Below are 16,359 nucleotides of genomic sequence, written 5' to 3' on the forward strand. Positions count from 1 at the left end.
TTCTCACCAAAAATCCAATTTTTGAATTAAATAATTTCGAGAGTCAAAAAAAATTTCAATATGTCTAAAAAATACTTTTTTATCTTAAAACACTGGTTTATGATAGTTTTATTTATATTGTATTCATTGAATTATCTTTTTTAATTGGATTTTCATATAATAGTTGATGTTAGAATTGAAAAGTTAAAACTAAATTTAAACACGCACTTTATTTATCAAAAAAAAAAAAAAAAGATCTGTTGGTGAAAGTAATATTTCATATGATACACTGTCAAATTTTACATTTCAATATTAAACTTCACTCTTCACAATATCCATGACCCTATAAGTATTTGGATGTGTTGCATTTCAGTATTCTGAAAATAAAACAACCATCAAAGATTATGTTGGGTTGAATAAGATTTTTCACTTTTAATTTTGGTCAAAAGTGCTTTTGGCCACAAAAAAAAATACTTTTGGCCCAAATAAAAATTTGATCAAACAAACACAGTAACAACAACAACAACGATCCAGTATAATCCCACAAGTGGGGTCTGGGGAGGGTAATATGTACGCAGACCTTACCTCTACCCCGAAGGGTAGAGAGACTGTTTCCAGGAGACTCTCAGCTTAAAAAAGCAACAGGAGCCGATATATTAGTACCATAAAAATGCATAATAAAATAACAGCAATATAAGAGATATTTTAGGTTCCAAACTTTGAGAAGGAAAAAGATTATGCTACGGCGGGATATTTAAAAAAAATATAGAAGGGGAGGAAACGGAATATAAAAGGACGCGAGTCACGTGACCCCGGCATTCCCTAAAACAAAATAGGGCATCCATATCCCCTAGTAGGCTAATACCAAGCGGGAAGTACAAAAGGTGTTGCGCAATAACAACAGCACAATCTCATAGAGAAATGGGACGAGAAGGAGATTGGGCGTGTAGTGGTTGCGGCAATAGGAATTATGCATTCAGATGTTTCTGCAACAGATGTAAACAGCCTCGTCTCCTTGTTGACAACAACACTCCTTCTGATTCCAAGTGGCTTCCGCGTATCGGCGATTGGATCTGCACTGGTAATTTCCATTTCGAATTATTATTGTTTTTGTGTTATGTTTTGGTCTGTTCTTTCGTTCATACTTTTAATGGAAAAAATTGAATTTTTCCTATGTGTTTAACTGTGCTAAGTCGCCAATTATATTGAACTTATTGGTAGCTAGTTTGCCTTAGCTGTTTGAAAGTAGTTTGTAAGCATCAAAGTGCTAAAACAAGACATTTTAAGTGGTGAAACTGATTTAATATGTTCAGTGTGCCATAATCAGGGGCGAAGCTAGAAGCCCGGCTATTGGTTCGGTCGAACCAAGTAGCTTTTGCCAATAGTTTTTGCTCAATCAGTGTATTTGTGTTAAGAAATTTATTATATATGTACGAATATTAAATTATAGGACCCAATTACTAGCACTTTAAGTCGTCCTTCTAAAATTCCAAGACACATAAGTTGGCTCCGCCTCTGGCCATAATACGCCAGTACTTCTTTCGAAACTAATACCCAAGTAAATATGATTGAAGTTTTGTACATGTTACTTACAAAGTGTCAACTATCTTATACAACGATCAAAAATTATTGTCACCTATCTTATACATACATCTCTTTATAAGTATTTTGACCGCATGTATGGAATTCTGCATATCCTCTGGCATCGACTTCTTTGAAATTAGTTCTGGATTATTCAGTGGAGATCAATGATCTTTTCTGGAAAACAAAGTATTTATACAATGTTTTTTAATCTGACACTTTAAAAGAAATTTATCTTCAAATTGGTTGCTGGTATAAAAAATTGATTTACGCTATCTTTTCATTTGAAAACAGCTTTGTTGAAACTGGTTTCTAGTTTAAGAATAAACAACTGTATCTCTATTTGCCTCGCATGTAAAATTGCTTTTTCCTTTAAGTAGCATTTTTTGGTGGATAAGCCCTCTAAGTAGCATTCTTGAACTGATTAAAATATGATTCTCTTTATACTGCTGCCAAACTGACAGTTTATTCTTTGCATCAAGTTGGATTTTCCCCTTGTAGCTCTAGCTGCTTGCCAATTTGTCTGGTGCAACTTATTGCATTATTGGTTCGCTGGCTTTCGTGCTCTCTGCACTTCTTGTCCTTTTTTTGTTTAATAGCTTCCTTAGTTTCTTGACAGGAATTAATTACCGGATCCAGACAAGCCAAACATTTATATTGGCTATAAAGTGAACTATGATTAGAATTCCTCATATTCTATGGGAGATTGATTTTCTATGTTAAACTGTATTAGAAACCTGATTTTAGTAGGTTGAGTTTTTTATGATTTCTTCTGTCTGTCTTCATCTTGGATGGCGGGTTGGCGTGCGTATTCTCGGCTTGTTTCCTCTTCCTGGGTGCGTTGTGTATTGCGTGTGTGTGGAATGCTCCATTAGGTTGCACTAACAACAATTATGCTTCGAGAGAAAAGTGCAAAAAATGTGGACAACCAAAGGAGGTAGCAGCAATGCCAGCTATTGCAATCCCTGGAGCATCTCTCCCAACTCATCCAAATTATTTTGCCAGGGCACAAGGAATAGAGCAAAAGTTGAACATTGGGTTATTAGGAAATGGAGCTCTCCAGCAGCAACTTCCCTTGAGCTCTAACTGGTCTTTAGGGGAGGCTGGTAATTACGAAAGCCAACATGCTGATCGGTATAGACTGCTGCAAGCTTCTACTTGGACTTCCGTTGGTAACAGCACTCCTGGAGTTCCGTACCGAAGCCAAGCGCACCAACTGCTTCCAGTTCCAAATGGATGGCGTAACGGCGACTGGCTCTGCAGTTGTGGCTTTCACAACTACTCTTCTCGAGCTCAGGTACTACCATACAGAACGTTAAATACTTTCGGAACATTAAATACTTTCAATATATGAAAAGACATTTTTGAGTGGCGGTTTCATATGGATGTACATCTGCTCTTGCAGTGCAAAAAATGCAATGCTTCTGCGGCTCCAGCTTCATCATCTTCTCTTGTCAGCACCCCTATGACAGGTTTGCGTAGCATAAATTTTTTTTTGATCCTCCAGTAATCTATATATATATATATAAGAACAATAAGAAAGCGAGTTGGCACCTCAGTATTGTCAAAGGCTCATTTGAGGCGCGTTTCAACCCTGAAAGCTCAAAAAAGCTCAAGGTATGCGTTTCGCCTCACTTAGGTTGCGCTTAAGTGTAGGCAAGGCACTGACGTGTGCGCCTCATTGCCTATAAGTTCTATTTTTTGAATAAAGTGGTACAAAACAATAAATGTGATTGGCAAAAAGATATATTAATTGTTGAGGAAATCATTATGAATGAAATTGTCACTACTTTCTTGCATTACATATATATATATATATATATATATATATATATATATATTTTTTTTTCTTCGTTGCGCCTTTTTTTTAACTAAAGCCTACACTTTAATTGTGCTTTGCGCTTAAAACTCCGATAGACTTGACCGCTTTTTAACGCTTTTCGCCTTTGACAACACTGTGGCACCTCTCTTAAGCCAAGAAACATGTTTATCTTTTTTCTCCTTTTTTGGGATTTTTCATTGTTCTTTCAATTTATTTTATATTAAAAGTTTATTTTCATAACTCACACTTCTTTATCTTCGTATCCTATTCATTTTATAATCTCATAACCCTAAATATTTAATGTGTAAGTTTATGATAATTTATCTCCTTTTTTTTCATTTCCCCCTTTATTTCTCTCATTTAGTCTATTTAACACATTGGAGTAATAAAGAGCCCATGTAGCTTTACCATTTCCATTAATTGAGTATAGATCTCAAGGCTTATACCTTATTTTAAATTTTAAAAAAAAGCACCACGATGCTTCGGTCACTGTCCTTGCAGAACTCTTTTTTAGTATTTCGACTTTTTAGCTGGCTAATTTTCCCCGGTTGCTTTGAGATCCTACCAAATCCTTGGAACCTATATGTTCAAAACATGTATTGAGCAAGGGCTCCAATTTAATTTACTTCTTACTTTTGAAGGAAAAGTCTGATGTGGACATTTTGACATGTTGAGGTTTCTAGGCTGAACTTTTTTAAAAGAGAAAAATTATTGTGTTGTATCATAATGGGATGAAAGATATTCGTTGTGAAAAGTATCTTATCTTCTGTTGAAATCCATTCTGAATTGATCATTACTTGATCGTCATCCAATCCTCTAATTGTTTCACATATTTAATGATGCCTTATCTTTTTCAATTGTTACTTTTAATCATCAGAAGAAATGTGTATATGTTTTGATGTCAAAGGTTCTCTCTCGTACCCTAGAATTTAGGCAATTAGAACGTCTGGTCTTTAGGTACTACCCTATACCACTAAAAGGGCTTGTTTGGTTTGGTGGTTGGATGGATTAATCAGGGTATAAAATCCAGCATAGATTTATACATTGTTTGGTTGGTCTCTTTAGAAAAACTAATACAACAACAACATACCCAATATAGAGCCCGTTTGGATTGGCTTAAAAAAAGTGGCTTTTAAGTTAAGTGCTTAAAAGCACATTATAAGTGTTGGAGCTTGTTTTGTAAATAAGCAGTTACGTGTTTGGATAAAAGTGCTGAAACTGAAAAAAACTGATAAAGTGTTTGGTAAAGAAGTGTTGGTAGACACTTTTTCTTGTTAAAATGACTGAAATATCCTTAAAGTTGTTAACATTATAAAGAAGATAACATTATAAAGAAGATGATTACTATAATATTATATTTTCGTTCATAGCTTCTAATTCATCAGCCCCTTTCCAAGAATCCATTAGAAATTTCAAGTTGAAATCTTCAAAATTAATCCTTTTGTTTACTCTAAACAGAAAGCAATTGGCCAGAGAATGGAGATAGTTAATTATTCTCATCATTTGTCATAAACCCTCTACGCGTTTTCTTTGTTAATCAAATCCATTCTTGAGTTGTTGCTGCTGCTGCTATTCTTGAGTTGAAAAATGAAAACCCCAAAAAAAGATAAAAGAAAAAGTTGGCAAATTAGTCACAAAAGTCGTAGTTACGACTATGAAATTTACAGAAAGGAGCAGTATATATATATTTGGTCTACTATTAGTAAACCAAATGTATAAGTGTTTTATTGAAAAATATGAGGGGTGCATAAACAAAGAAATGAAAGGAAAAGAAAAAGAGGGGAAAATAATGAATGAAGTGTAAAGAAAGAAATGAAAGGAAAAAAGAGAAAAGTTATGGAAGAAGACGAAGAAGAAAGCAGAGTACGTTGTAACAAGAATGGAGAAGAAGGCTACTGCGACAAGATGGAGAAAGGAAAAAGATAGTATGTTGTAAGGTTTTCTACTGAGGGGTAATTTCGGGATTAAGAAAAATTATAAGGGATAAAAATGTAATATACTTGGTCAAAGCACTATGGCTTTTAAGCCAATTTCGAAAAAAGTTAGGTTTTCCAACTTAGAGCCTATTTGGATGGGTCCTTTTAACTTGTGGAAGTGTTTGGCAACCAAAAAAAGGGCTTAAAAAAAGTTAAAATCTGCTTAAAAAAGCCAAAACCAATAAGTTGGAAAATTTAACTTTTTCGAAATTGGCTTAAAAGCCATATTGCTTTGACAAAAAATATTACATTCTTATCCCTTATAATTTTTCTTAATCCCGAAATTACCCCTCAATAAAACATACTATCGCCTTCTCGTCCCCGACCAGCAACCCCTATGTTCCATTCACCTCCACAATTCCAAGCGATGGGTGAAACTCCAGTCCCAAAGTCAGTTTTAAAGAAGCAGAAGAGGAGTGAGGAATGGGCTCTTGCAAAGAAGCAAGAACTTGAATGCTGAGAACCGAAAAATAATCTACAACAGGGCAAAACAGTAGTCAAAGGCTAAGTTGCACGGACTTGCCTATTTTGGTGTCGTACCCGTCTCGATACGGGAGCGGGACGGGACCGGGAACGGGATACATCCCGGATTCAGTCAACCGACGTCGGACACTTTGACCGGAGTCCATCGACAGAACTTGGTGGAATGGCGTTGAATGACTTTCGTTTTCACTTATGAAGGAAGAACGAAGGGGTAAAGGCAGCGTGAATGGCGGTTTGTAAGAGCTTGAAAGAAATTGGGTAATTTTGAGCATCTGTACAAGCTTGAAAGAAGTCGGGGAAGCTTGAAAGAAGTTGGGGTCCTTGGGGAAGATGATCTGCTGTGCCTTTAGGTGTAAAGAAAATGTAATAAAATAATACAGTATAATAATAAATACACTAGTGTTTTGCACATTCCAAGGCTAGTGATGTCTGCCACCAAACTTTGTTTAATAATATTTGTTAAATCTCTTTTAAAAATATGTGGATATTGCAAGACTTGTTGAGGAGAACAGCTGTCATAAACTACTGTCATGTTCTTGATTCTAATGCCTAAAGAACTCTTAAATGTAAAAAATACTATATAATAATACTTTTGCACATTCCAAGGTCACTCATATTTGCCACCAAACCTTGTTTAGTATTCAAATATTATTATTGATTTAACAGTAGCAGTTTAATAGTAGTCGTTCCGTTCTTTTAAAGTAATTTCTATATTGCAATTGAAAAATAACGGTACTTTATCATGATGACCAAAATAGTTGTTAACATCAATGAGTAATTTTTTAGAACAATTTTTTTTTACTTTACATAGTATTTGCAACAAGTATATTAATTTTATAGTAATTATGTGGTAAATAAAAATTTAAAACTACTAAACATATATCTATTTTTTTATTTTGAATTTTTTTAGCCGAATCCTCGCACCCGTATCCATATTTGGATTCGCACCCCCGAATCTTAAAATTTATATTTTGCTGAATTCGATACTCGGATCCGTCCCCGTATCGGATACCTGCACCCGAGTCCGAGCAACTTAGGTCAAAGGAGTATGAGGAGCAGGAGAAGGAGTTAATTTGTTTGAAACGTGAGGCTAGGTTGAAGGGCGGTTTCTATGTGGATTTTGGGATAGCTTCCTCCGCTGGCGCCGGCCACCTCTATTGCTATTTGATCCTTGCCAACTTTAAGGATATTTCAGTCATTTTAACAAGAAAAGTGCTTATCAGCACTTGTTTACCAAACACTTTATCAGCTTTTTTTCAGTTTCAGCACTTTTATCCAAACACGTAATTGCTTATTTATAAAACAAGTTCCAGCACTTATAAAGTGTTTTTAAGCACTTAACTTAAAAGTCACTTTTTTTAAACCAATCCAAATGGGCTCTTATTGGTTTTGGCTTCTTTTAAGCAGATTTTAACTTTTTTTAAGCCTTTTTTTTGGTTGTCAAACACTTTCACAAGTTAAAAAGTACTTAAAAGCTGGTTTGACCAGCTTTTAAGCCCATCCAAACAGGCTCATAATCCCACATATTGGGCTCTGGGGACATTAGCCCTAACTTGTGAAGGTATAGATGTTGTTTCCAATAGACCCTCGGCTGAGGAAAGCATAAGCACCACATAAATAAAAAAGAAAACAAGATGGGACAACACCGAGAAGCCATGTAAAAACAGTATAAATAACAACAAGATAGTAAAATAATTGAAATGCAAAAAGCAACAGGTAGTCATAGAAACCTAATACTTACAGAATGCGAAAGTACATACTGATACTACTGGTATGAATAATTTGACTACCTAACCTACTAACATAATCCTCGACCTCTACACCTTCCTATCAAGGGTCATGTCCTCGGTCAGTTGTAGCTATGTCATGTCTTACCTAATCACCTCTCCCCAATTCTTCTTCGGCCTACTTCTACCTCTTCTAAGGCCCTCCACTGTCAACCCCCCACACCTCCTAACTGGGGTGTGTGTGCTTCTCCTACTCACATGTTCAAACCATCTAACCCTTGATTCCCGCATCTTGTCCTCAATAGGGGTCACACCCACCTTGTCCTGAATAACTTCACTCCTAATTCTATCTAACTTAGTGTGCCGCACATCCATTTCAACATCCCCATCTCTGCTACCTTCATCTTTTGGACATGCTCAGCCGCATATAACATAGTCGGTCTGACCACCGCTTTGTAGTACCTTTAAGTTTTGGTAGCACCTTCTTGTCACACAAAACACCAGAAGCAAGTCTCGATTTCATCCATCCTGTCCCAATACGATGTGTGACATCTTCGTTAATCTCGTCATACCCCTTTATAATAGACCCAAGGTACTTAAAACTCCAGTCTTAGGGATGACTTGTGAATCCAGCCTCACCTTCCCCCTGAGTCGCACCACTAAACTTATACTCCAAGTATTCTGTCTTGGTCCTGCTCAACTTGAAACCTTTAGACTCCAGGGTTTGTCTCCACACCTCTAACTTTGCGTTAACCGCCTCGCATCTCGTCAATCAAAACAATGTCGTCTGCAAATAACATGCACCACGGCACCTCCTCTTGGATGTGGCGTGTCAGTACGTCTATCGCCGGGGCAAACAAAAAAAGACTAAGTGTCGACCCTTGGTGCAATCCCATTACGACCCGAAAATGGTCTGAGACCCCTCCCACTGTCTTCACCCTGGTCTTCGCTCCATCATACATGTCTTTAATAGCCCTAATGTAGGCCACAGGTACACCTCTAACCTCCAACCACCTCCACATAACCTTCCTCGGAACTTTATCGTAAAACATCATATGCAAGTCCCTCTTTCTCTCCCTATATTGTTCCATCTTAAGAAAACTAATCTTGGTCTAAAATCCACCATAGCTTATACAATGTTTGAGTAGGTTTTCCTTTTTCTTCTACATAATAAACGTATTATATGAAAATTATGAGGAAATCTGTGTATTATTTTATGCATGGTAGAATATGGAGTAAGAATACGTGTATTAATACATGGATTAAACTATCTAATGTCAATATTACTCTCATACAATTTTTAGCATGGCCTTGATCACACTTAAAAGAATCTTGAAAACTTCTTCGTTCAACGTTAACTGTTGACAAGTAAACTAAAAGTGAGCAAAGTGAATTTCTATAATCCTTCAACGCAAATTGGTTGTCTTTAACCATTATAACTTCATCAGCGATCTGAATTTCTCTCATTTGCTGATTACTTTTTCGTGAAGATTCTCTGTTTCTTACTGTTCCTTCAAATTATATAATGTGTACCAAGTCTTATACCAACCAAACATTCAAATGGAATTATTCACGGCATAAAAATCCCTGCATAACTGATCTCCGAACCAAATGACCCCTAAATGTTTAGGTAACTTTGGAATGATTGCATAATGTAGTCACTTGCTTGGACTTACCCAGTTATCATGCTATCCTCCAGTCCGGGTTCATCAAATATTTCCAGCTGGTAAGGTCGAACTAGATCCCAAAGATGGCAAGAATCATTGTTTAGGATATATGGAATCATCTAAAATGGTATGCAATGGCAAGAAGGATCATGAAACCTACAGATCTTACTACCTTCGCAGCCTTCCCAATTTACCAGTTTTACTTTACAAATCCCAGCAATATTTCAACCTTTAGATAACAAATACTACACCTCATCAATAAGCCATTTAGTCATTGCCTTTAGTTTTCTTTATCTATTTGTCTGAAAATTTCTACATTTTTACTCATTAAGAAAAGAAAGGAAAATTTCTACAAAACTTATCTCAGAGTTTTTTGTTCTGAGTTGCTGTATATTTTAAGCTACTCTTTCATAGTTGGGGTTTAATACAGATTCATAGTGGACTGAAGGAGTTATTCAAGTTAAAATAAATGGTCATTGTTTTTTTTAAACTAGGATCATGCTATCCGCAATCTGATAGTAATAACCCCTGAGATCCTAATTTGGGTCATGATTCTCAAAACATTGGTTGTTAGAGCCTCTAATATTTTTGAATGTACTCATAACTTATTTCATTCTTCCATTCCGTTTTGCTACCTCTTTTGGGGAAGAAAATTTTGTTTCGCTCTTTTTACCTGCTCATGTTTGCTTTTAGTCCAGTAATCTGAATGTGTAACTGAACTAGTGTGTTCTCCTCTGTCTTCCCTCTCACAATGAAGCTCTTGGGACAAAGCGATTAGCATCGGAAGAACTTGTTCATGACTGGGATAACAAGAGGCTGAATGCAGGGCATGTATGGATCCATCTTCTTGTATTGATGTCTCGAAAGTTTTTGTTGTGAATTTCCGGTTTACACTCACACACCATCTTATTTGAACCTTCAGACGTTTGGGTATCAGCAAGCCTATCCAGAAGCAGCAGAGAGAATGGTGGGTTCAGTTGGAAATCAACTAAATGGTATATCAACAACCTTCCCTAGTGGAAACTCAATGGTGCTTCCTTTGCAAGTCAACCTGCAGGTTCCTCATGTACCAGCAGCGCCCACACTTCTTGGCAAAGGGTAATGTATATTTTATTATAAACTCTTGCTTCCGGGTTATTGGACTGACTAGTGGAGGCAACAGGGATGCTGCCCATTTATCCTGTAAAATGACTATCACCTAGGATTATTTACTTTGGAAATAGTAGTGTAACATTCATAAGATAATATCCCTCTCTTTCAATGTTCAGGAAGTGACATCAGGACTTCGAGGATTAAGGAACTATAACATTGAAAACCTTTGTTGTACATTTTCGCCGGTGCATTAGTCACTAAGCACCTTTTGTATGGCTGACCTTAATATCACTCCTGTATATACAGTCGTGGCAATTACCCATTAAAAATAAAGGTGACTGGAAAAGATGAGGATATACAGTCTTGGCAGTTACCCGTTTAAAAAAAAACATCAAACTTTTGTTGACGCAATGTCATCAAACATGTATCTGAATCTGTATTGCCACACTTGAACTGCCACCAAAATCAACTACAAACTGATAACACAATATGAAGAGCTCTGGGACGAAATAAGCTGTGGTCTACATATAAGCTATGTTGCCGTGCGGATCTAGAGGTCATCCTTCATAATCTGAATTTTAAGATTTGGGAATACGGATTCAGGTATGTATACGGGTGCGGAGATTCGGCTAAAAATGATTCAAAATTCTAAAATTAGATCTATAAAAATATCCTAAATTATGAGAAAATTCTGTGAAAAATTTATAGGTTGTGGAGTGCAGCCAATAATTCAATCTTTCATTTTGGGAATTTCTCAAGTTGTAGGCACTAGACACTAGCAAGCAGCGGCTAAAATTCAATTTTTCGTTTTTCCTCAAATTTGTCCATGGATTGTGGTCAAAGTACCCGATCTCGATTGACCACACCCGATACGAATCCCACATCCTTACCAGTAGTAGTATTGTGTTGACACGGATGCGGCGGCTAAAATAAAGAGTCCCCACAACATAGCATCTAAGTGCAATGCTAGCAATCATTCTTCACAACATTTTTAAGTAGTGCTGTTGCATGTGTTTATCAGGGCAAAGCAATGGCGTGATGGGGACTGGATGTGCACAAATTGCAATAATCATAATTATGCATCTCGATCGAACTGTAATAGGTATGCTCCTGGTACTTTATTCAGATTCTTTTTGTAAAGCTGAAATCTCCGAGGACCACTGGCACACGGTTTGAAACTCGATGGATAATGGGCCCACCCCTCTACCCGTTTTCTCTTAAATAGCCGGCTTTTGTCTGCCGCAAGGTCGAATCTGTGATATGTGCCTATGCAGACATCATGTGTTGCGCTCTTATCATTGAGCCCTTGGGGCTACTTTATTCAGAATTTTGTGAACCACTAGTGAGCAAATGTTGGTAAACCCTCGGCAGAGCACCTTAAAATTAACTTTGAAGATGTTCACTCCAAAAGGTCTCTTCCACTTTCCTGCCAAATTTCTCTCTATTCCGGCACATAAAGGAAAGGATCCTAGTTGTAGTGTCTTTTTAATTAAGGGACCTAAGCATTTAAAGAAAAACAGCATTTGGCATTTCATATTGCCTTGTAGTCTCATTGTGATGATGGTCTTTTCAATCACATTTTCTTTTTTCTGAATAAATATAAGGTTTTTTAATCACATAAAAGTTAATGCTTGAAAAGGGTCACCGCTGTCGGAGTAGAGGGAGGGAAGCAGTTGAGGGTTGTTGACTTAACTATATCAGTTGAGCTATATAGGCAGAGAGGCAAATGGAGCTTAGAAAACTTGACCGGAAATATTGATTTTGTTCCCACTCTTGATCTCCAACCATCTGATTTTCAATATATTATATTTACGTCTTGACATCTATGTACTTTTGCCTGTGCAGGTGCAAGACTGAGAGAGACGTACCAGCTCAACCTGTTAGTGTTGCATAGCACTTCAGTTATAACCGGCTTGAACTTGTTGTAGCTTCACAAGATGCGTTTGTATCCTCCTCTAACTTATTATCATGTTGTGTGTAGTTTTGGTAGGCAATCAAATGAGGTAGATTAATCAATATGGTGTAAATTGATCGTTTCTCCGGTTTTGCTTCAGGAGAACGGAGTACATGAGAGAATACTATCTGTATGTTATCTATTTTCTCATTAACCGTTTCTTCCAAATACACTTATAAGATTTATATTGCAATCTATATTAACTTGAGACTTGTTTGGGGCAGCCTGGTTTCACAGCTTATTCTGGGCTGCTAGCATCATCTGATATATAACATTGAAGTTTCTGTTTTCCTGGTGAAAGCGAATGGCATTGTTTTGTGAAAGATTTTGAGCCCATGTGGCCATAAAAATTTTTCCCCTTTTTTTCTTTATTTTTTTTTTGTTTTTCAAAATTAGTGTTTGGCCATAGAATTTTTAATTTTCACTTGAAGTTAAATTTTGGAATTTTTCGAAAATTTGAAAAACTTCGAAAAGTTATTTTTCAAAATTTTCACTTAGATCACTCAAAAAAATTCAAGAACAACCCAAAATTATATTCATGTCCAAATACAACTCTAACTTTTAAATACCGTTTTCACTTGATTTTTTTTTTCACTTTTTTCTGGAATTTTACAATTCTTATGTCCAAACACCCTCTTAGTAGTATGATCTGCTTAGCCTTCTTAGGTTTCAAGTAAATAGAGTATAAAAAGAATCTTATTAGAAACTCGGTTGGCTACCGGAGGGTTGGATTTTCCACCTTGTATTTCCTTCCCTTATTTTTCCTTCCGCTATGTAATAAAAAAAAAATTTAAAAAAAAAAGAATAAAAAATTCTGATACATTTTGTTTCTTCTATCCTAAGTCCCAACTAGGGAGAGTCGATATCCATAAGTTTCCTTTTCCAAATATTTTACATAACGATAAGGCGGAGTGAGTTATAAAGGGTAAAATTTACCCCAATCAGTGCTCGCATCAAATATGCTAACTCACCATGGTTCAGTGATAAATTAATGCGAGAATGTGTATTAATTGATTATACTTTTACTTTGTATACAGTACAAATGTGTCATAAAATCTTTGGGTTGGGTTGGTGCAAACACTTGGTGGTTAGTTTTAACCGATAAGGGTGTGTGATAGTTGTCTCATTGGCGCCAATCTTTCTCATTAAACTAGTACATAGTTTGTATTCTATTATCATGTTTCGTCTGAGGATTTATTTTTTATTATCTAAATAGCTGACGGATGCCTCATGGTCTGGTCCAGACCTAGAAATTGACATCGCAGAAATGCTCGGATTCAGCTCCACGGATAGTGGAAATATCAAAATAAGCCATATAAAAGGGGACGTTTCAATAAGTTTGTGCCATTATCAGAAGGACAAAAGGGGGCAAAGTGCAGCAATAGCCATTTTAAGTGCGCTATTTAAAACATATTCACAATTTACAATGTATTTAAAAATTAGCCAATTCACCCAAATTTCAGGACTAAGTGTCCTGAATTTCCAAATTAAGGACTTATTGTCCTGAATTTTTGAGCTTCTAATTTGAAATTCAGGACTAAGTGTCTTGAATTTCTGAACTACTAATTTAAAATTCAGAACATAAGATTGAAACTTCTGGACACAATATTCAAACTTTAGGACACGATGTCCTGAAGTTTGAATTTTGAGGTTAAAACTCTAGGACGTTGTGTCCTAAAGTTTGAGCGAAATTGGCTAATTTTTAAATATATTATAAACTATGGATATATTTTACACAGTATACTTAAAAGTGGCTACCTAGTGTCATTTCCACAATGGAGGGGGACAAAAAGGAATTTTTGCCATATAGAAACCAAGTGAAACTGTAAGAAATAAGCTATTCTGCATTAGTAATAGTAGATTTTTCAATAATGAACAACAATGCTGATAATCCCAATCAATATATATACACATCGTCCATGTGTACTATATTTTGCATATCTAAAATATTGAACTAATTACAGGCACTCTCTTTCTAGATTATAGAAATAAACCAATAAAGATTCTCTAACAAGAAGAAAACTTATTTAATTAACAGCCAAATGCAATGGTAAAATCTTTTTGAGACCTCTACCATTCTCCTTATTCAAAAGGGTCACAAAATTTCAAACTTAAAATAGGATTTCATGAATATTGGTTTACTTGATTTCCTTTCTTCTTGGAAAACAATCCACCAAAAAAAGGAATTAAAGTTTTCTTCTTCATTTTTTTCTTAAGTTGTGAAGGGCTAGTCTTAGTCTCCACATTAATGATCTTAGTAAGTAAAGGGGTACTAGCAAATTTAACAGACCTTTTTTTCTGAAATTCAATCTCATTATCATACTCTTGAAATTGTGTTCTTAATTCAACTTTGGATGATGATGAATTCTCAATGAATTTGAGCTCTTCAATCTCAGGATCCGCGCCTAAAGGTACTTTCTGCTTCAGTTCTCTTGTCTTTAACTGTTGTATTTCTCTTTTTGTCAGTTCTAACTCTTCTTTTAGAGATTGAAGACAATGTGCCATAAAAGTTCCTTCTTCTTTTGATTTTTGGAGGTTTTGCTTTGTCTTTTCAAGCTCAATTGTCACTGGTGAATCTGTTTTAGGCTGGTTCTGTCCAGCACTTGGCTTGGTCTGTACCTAATAGAGATGAAATAATTAATTAAGCGCACAGCTAAAACAGCTCAATTGTAATAGATATTCTAAAAATTATATGGCCTGAAGTATTCATATGCTAGATTAATAGAGTTGAGGGTCTAAACAATTGTTCCCTCCTATTTAACTAGCCTTTCTTTCAATTTCATTAGCAAATGTTACCTACGGTTGTGGTAGGATGCATAGGATCCCTCCACCCATAACCAGAGAGGTCTCGCGTTCGAGCCCTAGGTATGGAAAAAAAAATTATTAGGGAACACTTCCCCTTAAATGGGCCTTACACGGCGCAAATTCAACATAGTCGGGCTCCAATGCAGGTAACGGATACCGGGTGAGAAACCCCGGAAAAAAAAAAAGCGAATGTTAAGTTGTTTTCTTCTATGTAGATCAATGTTGCCTTTTGTAGTATTCTTTGTACAAGAACTATGCCTAAATCCTTACCAAGTTGGGGTTGGCTATATATATGAATCTTCATATGTCACTCGTTTAAGTTCCATCCATACAATATTAACTCTAAAATCATTTAGCACTTAGTCTAATAGGTAAGTTTTTTCATGCCGCGACTCTTCCTTGGTTCGTTCGAAAATCAGGATAGTCTTTTCATGATGGAAATTATGCGGAACGGAAATGTGCCTAGATACCTAGGAACAACGATAAAACTGCCTTCTGTTTATGACCTTGAATAAGTGAATTTAGGAGACAAAGACGTAGTCATACTTTATGATTGTTTATACATGTTACGGGAATTACTTAGTACATAAACATAATTTGAACCAAAGCTACTAGGTTTTATCGTACCCGTAACTTCTATTGTATCTCTGCCCCTGATAATACGTGCAAGTCATGCATGAAAGCGTTTGCTCAAAGCTCCATAACCAGAGAAAAAAAGAGAGGAAAGACAGGAAACTAAAAGGAGAAGAAAAGAACCTCTTTAAGCTGTTTGGCATAAATTTCTTCAGCCAAAAACTTTTCTCCGAATAACATGACTGCCTCCTTCACAGATCGAAAAGGCTGCCTCGTGTCGATCTCTACACGTCCCCGCACCATTAATTCTCCTTCTTTTTCCATCTTTCTTGTCGAAAATCAATACTTTTAGCAGTTTGGCTCTTATATATCTGTAGTTGAGATGTGTCGTTTCTTCGTGGTCATTACAATGTGCAAAATGTAGAAAGAAGACTTAGCTTCTTTTCTCTATTATAGAGTAAATATGATCAGTATCTAGCAGCCATCCTTTGAAGAAAGCGTAATAGCTCACTGGTCTAGCTCCATGGCACCGAAAATGTATCAGGGCTCAAGTGATTCACCGAAGCGACGAGACCTTGAAAGCTGCTTTTTCAAGTGTCAGTAGCGGAACGTTCTGTCAATCGGGGAAGGTTTTTGGTGACAAGACCTGGAGATATCAGAAGTGAGAATGCTGACATGAGTAACGAAAAATCCTGTGAAA

At 36.2% G+C, this 16,359-nt stretch overlaps 2 protein-coding genes across 3 annotated transcripts; one reads left to right on the forward strand and one right to left on the reverse strand.

The window, feature by feature from the left end:
- The first annotated feature begins 813 nt into the window (after positions 1–813).
- On the forward strand, positions 814–12,504 carry LOC104216117 (uncharacterized). Of its 2 annotated transcripts, none has more exons than XM_009766092.2 (7): positions 814–1,060; positions 2,436–2,857; positions 2,966–3,032; positions 9,993–10,066; positions 10,158–10,333; positions 11,349–11,429; positions 12,173–12,504. In XM_009766092.2, the coding sequence occupies exons 1-7, from the start codon at positions 901–903 to the stop codon at positions 12,219–12,221; spliced, it is 1,029 nt and encodes a 342-aa protein (XP_009764394.2). In that variant the 5' UTR covers positions 814–900; the 3' UTR covers positions 12,222–12,504. The 2 variants fall into 2 exon arrangements, with proteins under 2 accessions (XP_009764394.2, XP_070012177.1); XM_070156076.1 differs by having other exon boundaries at positions 827–1,060; positions 2,471–2,857.
- Positions 12,505–14,099: 1,595 nt separating this feature from the next.
- Positions 14,100–16,138, reverse strand: LOC104216116 (WEB family protein At2g17940-like). Its single transcript, XM_009766089.2, has 2 exons — positions 15,843–16,138; positions 14,100–14,900 (listed from the first exon to the last, which is right to left on the reverse strand). Exons 1-2 carry the CDS (start codon positions 15,981–15,983, stop codon positions 14,406–14,408), a joined length of 636 nt encoding a protein of 211 aa, XP_009764391.1. The 5' UTR covers positions 15,984–16,138; the 3' UTR covers positions 14,100–14,405.
- Positions 16,139–16,359: the final 221 nt, after the last annotated feature.

This window comes from Nicotiana sylvestris, chromosome 9 (genome assembly GCF_000393655.2).
Source record: "Nicotiana sylvestris chromosome 9, ASM39365v2, whole genome shotgun sequence".
NCBI lineage: Eukaryota > Viridiplantae > Streptophyta > Magnoliopsida > Solanales > Solanaceae > Nicotiana > Nicotiana sylvestris.